This window comes from Carettochelys insculpta, chromosome 3, assembly GCF_033958435.1.
Source record: "Carettochelys insculpta isolate YL-2023 chromosome 3, ASM3395843v1, whole genome shotgun sequence".
In the NCBI taxonomy this organism is placed as follows: Eukaryota; Metazoa; Chordata; order Testudines; family Carettochelyidae; genus Carettochelys; species Carettochelys insculpta.
Genome location: NC_134139.1, coordinates 193,682,200 through 193,691,449, shown reverse-complemented (window position 1 = coordinate 193,691,449; position 9,250 = coordinate 193,682,200). Strand labels below are relative to the sequence as shown.

The following is a 9,250-nucleotide window of genomic DNA, read 5'->3' as shown; positions in this document are numbered from 1 at the left end:
GCCGCGTAGGGTTTAGCGGGAGGGAGGGATCATGCAGGGAGTGGGCGGGAAAAGGGAGGAGCCATAGCGGAAGTGAAGGAGGAGCCGCAGGACTCTAAAGGGAGCACCGCTAGCGAGTGATTGCCGGCGACGCGCTAGCAGCTGAAGTCACATGATCCTTGCCGTCACTTCCCCTTCGTCGTCCCATTCCGGGTGCCGTACGACACTTCCCGTGCGCCGACTGGGGCCGCGGTGCAGGCTGGGATACTTTCGGGGGCTGTCTCCAGTCAGCGCGAGAAGCCGCCGGAGAGAGACGCTTTTGCCGCCGCTGTTTCCCTGCTAGGAGAAGGCCCCTCCCCCGCCCGGCACCATGGCGATGCAAGCGGCCAAGCGCGCCAACGTGAGTGGGGTGGGGTGAGCCGCGCGCGCGGCTGGACTCCCGCCGGGAAGCCTCCCACGGAGCTGTGCGGAGCTCGTCGCCTCCCGGCGCGGAGCGGCCGCGGGCGGAAGCAGCTCGGGCCCGGGTTCCGGGCGTCGCGGCTGAGCCGGGCTGGCCCTGGCCGAGTTCCCCGAGGCTCGGTGCGGGGCCACTGACCTCACCCCGGGAGCGCTTCGCACCGCGTAATCTGGCGCCTCCGAAGCAGTTCCGGCGCTTGGGGGCGGGGGTGGAGGGGCCCGTTAGATGATCGAATCCGACCTGCTGCCCCAGACGTTTCTGTCTCGTCCATTACTCTCCTAGTGCGTCCCGTGGTACTCCAGGGAGACAGCCACCTAATTAACTAGCTCGGGAGGGAGAGGGGTGCAGGAGCAGGTTGGGAATTGGGGGGTCTGGGCGGGAGGGGTGCAGGAGCAGACTGGGGGCATAGGTATCGGTGAGCGGGAGGGTGCAGAAGGGTTTGGGCTGTGGGGTCTGAAACGAAGGGGTCATGGTGGAGGTGAGGGGTTTTGGAGCAGGTTTCAAGTGCGGAATCTGGGTGCAGGAGAGGGGTGGGGGGATGTGGGGTCTGGCAGGGAGGGAGGTTTTGGGGTACAAGATCTGGGTGGGTGGGGTGGTGGTGAGAGGTCTGGAGGGGAGGGGTGAGAGTCTATGGGGGGGATCTTGGGGCCATGTGGGGTCTGGATGTGAAGGGGATGCTGGGGGGGATTGTGAGGTCTGGGTGGGAGAGCTGGAGGGTTTGGGGCGTGGGGTCTTGGTGGGAGGGGACAGGGTGAGGGTGAGAGGCCTTGAAGGAAGGGACAGGAGCAGGGTATAAGTGGGGACCTGGGGTGGGGGAGAGGGGTCTGGGATGGAGGAGGCCCTGGAGCTGTCCGGGGGCTGGGTGTTGGGTGTGCAGTTTACCTTTGCAGCACCCTGGATGCTCATAGTTCTGTGTCCTACCCACTGCCTGCTCCCATGCACTACCCTCCGCTTCTCTGGTTGGAACAAAATAAATACTATCAACACAAGTAGTAGTGTAGGACTGCCCTCAGACTTGAACAGCATGGGTTCCAAAGTAGGAATAGTTCAATGCAGATTATGTTGGTTTTTCCATCAGTACCACTTTTTAAATCAAGACTAGAAGATATCTCAAAGTATATGCTCTAGTTTAAGCAGGACTTAATGGAGAAATTATATGGCCTATGCTTTTTGGGAGGTCAGATTAGATGATGATAGTGATTTTTTTTTTGACCGTGGACCTTCTTAATCTCTTCACATTTCTACACTATAGGATCTCAAAGTGTAGACTGATCAGAGGCACCAGCTTTCCCAGTTTCTTTCACTCTGCTCCAAGTCATTGCCACCACTCTTCCTGCAATCCCCTCGATTATTCCACCCTGCTGCCTTCCCTCCTGCCCCTGTTCCCACTCCACAGCACCTCCTATGCAGCACAGAGCCGCTGATTTTTGGAAGGCAGGAAGCGGGAGAGCACCCTCCTTTTTGCCATGGCTATTCTGCGCTAGAGTTGGTGTCTGTGCTCCAGAAAGAGTGGCTGGTCACTAGATGCTGCTCTCCTGGTTCCCAACTACTTAATCTCATTAAAATAGAATTTCAGTTGAAACTATGGATACCTCATATTCTTTCCTGATATATTTCCATTAAAAATGCTGTTGTATTTATATTGATGTTGTGTGATCTCAAAAGGGTTTGAGAGAGAGAAAGTTTATGGTAACTGGAACATACTTCATATGATGCAGTAGTTCCAGAAATGAACATTCAAAATGTAGCTGTGCTCTTCTCTTTTTAGATTCGGCTGCCTCCTGAAGTCAATCGGATTTTATATATCAGAAACTTACCATACAAAATCACAGCTGAGGAAATGTATGATATTTTTGGAAAATATGGACCTATTCGACAAATCAGAGTGTAAGTCTTTTGATTACAAAAAGTAGCAGTAGGCATTGGATAAATAGCCATGAGTATAAGCAGCAGAATATTGTTTTCTGAAGAAGGATGATGCCAAACTGTTTTAATTTACTGGAACCTCTTTATATTGCATTCGTAATAGATAAAAATTGATAGGTAAGGGAACAGTGTGTGTGTGAAATTAACACACTTTCTTTCTACTGAACAAACCAACAGGCTAGTGAAGAACTCATATGGACTATGTTTACACTAGTCCCTTCATTTCAAATTGTGTGTGGCTACCATTATGCTAATGAGGTGCTGCATGTCCATGGTAGCGCCTCATTAGCTTCTTCCCAACGTGCTCATTACCATGCACCTTCCAAAAGGAAGGGGCTAGTGTAGCCATAGCCTCATGGTGCTTCGTTTTTGTTAGTCCTCAAAACCTGTATAAAAACATTCATTGAAAATGATCTGTCACTTTTCCGAGTGGCTTCTGAAGAAATTTGGATCACTGTCTGAACATATCAAAGTTTAGTATTTATAAATGCAAAGTAATGCATATTGGAAAACATAATACCAACTATACCCAAAAAACAGTGGGTTTTAAATTAGCTGTAAACACTCAAGAAAGAGATCTTGGAGTCATCATGGATAGTTCTCTGAAAACACCTGCTCGATGTGCGGTGGCAGTCAAAAAGCAAACAATATTAAGAACCATTAGAAATAGGATAGATCATAGAATAAATATCATATTGCCTCTGTATAAATCTGTTGCACACTCAAACCTTGAATCCTGCATGGAGTTCTAGTTGCCCTGTCTTTAAAAAAAAAAAAAAAAAAAAAAAAAAAGTGGTGGGGGTCAGGTATCAATTAGAACTAAATACAGAGAAGAATTAGAAAAAGAATTGATTGGAATTACTACAGAGAAGACCAGCAAAAATGGTCGCAAAATTTTGGAGAGTAAAGGCACTTCGAAGTAGCGCAGGAACTTCGCAGCTACACAGCATGTCAACACTTAAAAGTTTGACAGTCCAGAGTTGTTGTAGGGGAGAATTTATCTAGTGAAGTACTGCATATGTATCGTAGCACTTCATTAGTAATCTCCCATCACCCTGATCACCACGCCCCCTTTGAAAAAGGGAGCAAGTGTACGCATAGCCTAAGTGTTCCAGACCTTGCTTAGCTTATAAGGTCTGACAGCTGGTCCAGCAGCTAGTTAGTATGATACGGAATATTATTTTGAGATTAAAACTAAGGGGGTCAAGCAAGTTAAAAAATAACTGTGCAACTAAAAATATTAAATTTTATTTAAATATTTTGGATATTGTCTACATTTTCAAAATGATTGTCGTTACAGCAGAGAATATAGTATAGATTAAAGTGTTCACTTTATATTTTTATTACGAATATTTGCATTGTAAAAAACAGCATTTTTCAGTAAAGGAATTGTAGTGCAGCATCTTTGCAATGAAAGTTAAACTTGCAAATGTAGAACTATGTACAAAGAAACTACATACAAAAATAAAATCTAAAACTGTGGCGCCTAGGGATCCACTCAGTCCTGGTTCTTATTCAGCCGATCAGACAATCAATTTTGGTTACAATTTACAGGGGATAATTCTGTCCACTCTTAGTATAATGTCACCTGAAAGTGAGAACAGTCACTTGTATGGAACTGTTTTAGCTGTTGTTACAAGATACTTATGTGCCAGATGTGCTAAAGAGTCATGTGTTCATGCTTCATGCATCATTCCAGAACACATTCATCTGAGCTGTTGATGGCTTCTGCTTTGGATAACTATCCAAAGCAGAACAAACCAGCTCACGTTCATTTTCATCCTGTGAGTCAGATATCATCACCAGCAGAAGGTTGGGTTGATTTTTCTTTTTGGTGATTTTAAGTTCTGTAGCTTCTGCATTCCAGTGTTGCTCTTTTAAGACTGCTGAAAGCATACGCCACACCTTGTCCTCTCAGATTTTGGATGGAACTTCAAATTCTTGAAGCTTAGTTTTTTAAATTTAACACAAAATGTATGGTGGAATGCATGTAAAACCAAAAGGGACACGTACAGTTTTCTGCCCAAAGAGTTCAGTCATAAATTAATGCATCTTTTTTAATGAGAATCATTATGGAAGCACATCTTCTTGAATGGCGGCGAAAGCATGAAGGGGCATACGCCCAACATTAGTATCTGGCGCACGAATACCTTGCAGTGCCAATTAAAATGTGCTGTGGAAATACCTGTTTTCACTTTCAGGTGACTTTGTAAATAAGGCTTTGTCTGTGGAGTGCTCAAATGGTTGGTCCTGAGGTAATTTGTACTCAGCATCTTCGTTAATGATCAGGAGGATGCGATGTGTTGCAGGCTGGGGACCAGTTTGGTAAGTGGCAGATCTGCAGAAAAGGACCTGGAGATTACAATGAATGAGAAGCTGGACATGAGTAAACAATGTGCCCTTGTTGCCAAAAAGACTAATGGCATATTGGGCTGCATTAGTAGAGCATTGCCAGCAGAATGAGGGAAATAATCAGTCAACTCTATTCAGCACTGGTGAGGCCACATCTGGAATATTGCATCTAGTTTTGGTCTACCTCCCCCACTACAGAAGGGATGTGGACAAATTGGAGAGAGTCCAGTGGAGAGCAATGAAAGATTATTAGGCAGCTGGTGCACAAGACTTATGAGGAGAGACTGAGGGAACGGGGTTTATTTAGTATGAAGAAGAGAAGAATGAGGGGGATTTGTAATGGCTTTCAGCTACCTAATGGGAGGGTTCCGAAAAGGATGGAGCCAGGCTATTGTCAGTGTTGGCAGATGCCAGAACAAGCAGAAATGGTCTCAAGTTTCAGTAGGAGAGGTCTAGGTTAGATATTAGGAAAAATCTGTTTCACTGGCAGAGAGGTGAACCACTGGAATAGGTTACCTAGGGAGGTAGCGGGATCTCTAGGCTTAAAGGTCTTTAAGACATGGCTTGACAAAGCCCTGGCAGGGTTGATTTAGTTGGGGTTAGTCTTGCTTTGAGCAGTAGTTTGGACTAGTTTGCCTCCTGAGGTCTCTTCCAACCCTAATCTTTGATTCACTACACATCTTTCTGTGACAGGGACAAACAGAGTTAGGTTGTTTGTTGGTACTTTTGCTGGCAAAATACTTCCATCCCCCTGAGAGTGAGGTTCTTATTGACAAGTCATTTGCCCCAACAAAACTTGAGTCTTCTGGGGAGGAATGGGTTTAATTAAGCACTTGGGAATGACAAAAGTTTTATTTTTCAATTGGCAGTGCAAAAGTCTAAGAAGCAAGCAGCATTTTCACCTGAAAATGTTAACAAACTTCTATGTCTTAGCGATTGGCCGAACACAAAGTAGGCTCTAAAGTTTTAAGTTGTTTCATTTTTGAGTGCAGTATGTAATGGAAAAAACCTACTTTTGTAAGTTGCATTTTCACAATAAAGAAATTGCCCTATAGTACTTGTGGGATATTCATTGAAAAATACTATTTTTATCATTTTTACAGGGCAGTATTTAATCAAAAATTATACAAAATGAGCACTGTACATTTTGTATTCTGTGTTGGAGTTGAAATAAATATGCTTGAAATTGTAGATAAAATTAATTTCAATCAGTATTCTATTGTTTAACAGTGTGATTAATTTTTGAGTTAATTGTGTGAGTAAACTGATTAATCAACAGCCTTAATTAAAACATGAAGATTTTCCCTTAATTTATACTTTGTCTTAACTGAAGGATTTCATTTTGGCAAAACTGTCTGAAAAATGTTAATATATTCATCATTTTATGGACTGAGACCTGATTCATTTTAAATTCAATAAATTGAATAAATTAAATTCAGTTACTATAACTGAAAAGAAACATTAAGCTCTGGTATCAACTGTATCTACATCACAGATAAACAGTTTCGTAACCTGAGTCTGTTGACAAGAGCCAGCTATGGGTTTTTAATTGCAGCGTAGGCATACTCTTTGGCTTCGTCTACACACACGCAGCGTCCTTTGTTGACGGTTGACAAAATGCGACACATCTGCCAGCAGTGTTGTGTGTCTCTGCGTTGAGGAATAATGCCTTTGTCTACAGTTTCCTGTGGCAGAAAAGCTGTGTAGATGCTCGGGGCAGGGGCACTCTGTTGACAGACTGGGTTTCTGGTTCACCAGGTAGCTCTGTCTGCTGAGTTTCCAGTTGGCCGTTCTGTTGAGAGAGCAGCTAAGCAGTCTGGCCCCTCTCTGTCAGCAGAGGGGATTGCCCTTTCGATCCACTTGTGTGCATGGATGTGATCTGTTGACAGAAGTTTTGCCAAACAGTCCCTTCCAACAGTAACTTCTGTCAGCAGATGCCTGTAGTGTAGATGTAGCATCTATGTCTTAGTGTGTTATGCAGAAATACCAACTCATATTGACTGTTGGTATCTTGAAGTGATGTAACACACACTACTTCAGCTTTAAATGTTTTATTTGACATCGAGTTCTTGAGCATTTAACTGGTATAACAGTTGTCAGGCTTTCCAAGAATGACCCAGTCATAATACATAGCAAAAGCTTTTATGATCATTTCTTAGGAGAAGAATTGATCCTGGAAGATAATACCATGCATATTAGTTGATGCTGCCACACTTCACAAAATTAGAGCCAGAAATAATAATAAACAAGTGGTGTGGAAGCAAGGCTTTATCTTGTAGTCTAGAAAAGGTTATCAGATTTTTTTTTTTTTTTTTTTTAAATTCACATTCTATTAGCTAACAATCTGTCAGTGTTTGTACTCATATTGTTTTAATACTAAACTAATCTTGCATTGCAGTGGAAACACTCCTGAGACCAGAGGAACAGCATATGTGGTTTATGAAGACATCTTTGATGCGAAGAATGCTTGTGATCACCTGTCAGGATTCAACGTGTGCAACAGATACCTTGTTGTCTTGTACTACAATGCAAACAGGGCAAGTACACTAGTTTTTCCTAAAATAATTATTATATGTGTGGTATACCGTCAACTTTTCACTCCAGTCTGAAAAGAATTATTTGAATTTATTGGAGCTATTGATTTGAATACTCTAGAGAACAAGGCTGAATCTGGAGGTGGGTGGTCTAGATGAGCTAACAGGATTTAATCTTTAGCTTCTTTGATCTTTTTGTGTGCAAAGAACATGCTTGTTGGACTAGACTAGGGGAAGTAAGGTGAGTTATAAAGAGTAGATTGCAGCATTGCTTCCCACAAGCTTCCTTTTTGGGTCCTTGCCGTAGGAGACAAGATGTTAAAAGAAATGATCTCTGAGCTCTTGAGATTATTTCTCTGCCTGATGATAAGCATATAGATTGAGAGGCCATGTTTGGGGGTGGGGGAGAGGGCATATTGTCCAATATTAACGCATTATGCAAGAGTTACTTGCAGTTATGGAAAAATACTATTTCAAGGAAATTTTAATTGAGGACTTTTAGTAACTTACATTAACTGTATTATTGTGTCATAAATGTGAATGTCTTTTTTAAAACCTCAGTAACATATAAATTCTAAAGAATATTTTTCTCTAACGCAGTTTGACTTTTATTGCAGGCATTCCAAAAGATGGACACAAAGAAGAAAGAGGAGCAGCTGAAACTTCTCAAAGAGAAATATGGAATAAACACAGACCCACCAAAATAAGATGAGCTCTTTTGGAAATATTTTCTTTTTTAAACTTCCTGCAGTTTTTTAGACTGACCCTCTCAAGAACTGTTAATCAAGTTTGCTTTTTTCATTTGACCTTTTGCTACTTTGCCTCATGCATTGGCTACTCATTTTGAAGCTTTGATATTTTAAGCTTGGAATTTATTAGATAAATGTAGTTCACTTTTGGATTTTGTCTAAAGTAGTTACATTTTAGTAATTCCATTAAGTGGACACATTTTCTCCTAGATATCAAGGAGATCTCATTATTGTTGCATAACTGTAGTGTCTATTTCCAATAATACAACCATTTGATTCAACCATGGTTAAATTGGTCACCCCAGCTTGCTTGCACTGGACTCTGTGCACCACTTAGATCCCATGTTTTAGGGTAAGTGGCCTTATTTGGACTCACTACACAAATGTGACAGATTTTTTTATGTAAATTTTTTTTTTTTTTTTACACAAATGTAAATTTCATTCGATATATGTGTAAAAGTCGGGCACCGTGAATAAATTAAATAAAAACACTGACCACAATATTTGTATAGAAAATGGCCTAGCATGTTTTAACGCTCACCACACATTTGTGGTATTGTATTTGTTACTATGTTTCTCCTTACGGGAACCTTTCACTCAACCTGTCCTTTTTGTTTTAGGTAACTTTTGTTTGTGTAAGGCGGCTGCTTATGTTAATCAAAAATTTCTCTGACTTGTGTAACAAAAGGAAGTTTTGCTTCACGCAACACATGGTAGGCCTGTTGAGCTCCTTGCCAGAGCATGTTGTGAAGACCAAGACTTTAACAAGGTTCAAAAAAGAGCTAGATAAATTCATGGGGGTTAGGTCCATCAGTGGCTATTAGCCAGGATGGGTAGGAATGTTGTCCCTAGTCTCTGTTAGTCAGAGGCTGGAAATGGATGACAGAAGAGGGGTCATTCAAAGAGTACCTGTTCTGTTCACTCCCTCTGGGGCATATGGTATTGGCCACTGCCAGAAGACAGGATACTAGAGTAGATGGATCTTTGGTCCAACCCAGTATGGCAGTTCTTATGATATGTGTAGCTCTTCCCTGAGACTGGTGGTAATAAATAAAGGTATGGATTACAAATCATATGCATGAATTGCCCCTAAATATAGACTTGGTTTTCTAAAAAGTCATTTTGTTGCCTGTGACTGGTAAAAAGGAGAGTGGGAGGTGGAACGCTGATGTGCAACCCATTTTTTTGTCAGTGAATGAATGCAAGGTTACTCCAGGCAACATAAAGAGCTAAGAGTCAAGTTGTGCTTCTGT

General features: G+C 42.3%; 1 protein-coding gene across 1 annotated transcript; it reads left to right on the top strand.

The window, feature by feature from the left end:
• Positions 1-219: 219 nt before the first annotated feature.
• SF3B6 (splicing factor 3b subunit 6) lies at positions 220-8,419 on the top strand. The gene is made up of 4 exons (XM_074991340.1): positions 220-379; positions 2,205-2,323; positions 7,113-7,251; positions 7,866-8,419. Exons 1-4 carry the CDS (start codon positions 350-352, stop codon positions 7,953-7,955), a joined length of 378 nt encoding a protein of 125 aa, XP_074847441.1. The 5' UTR covers positions 220-349; the 3' UTR covers positions 7,956-8,419.
• The last annotated feature ends 831 nt before the right edge of the window (positions 8,420-9,250 follow it).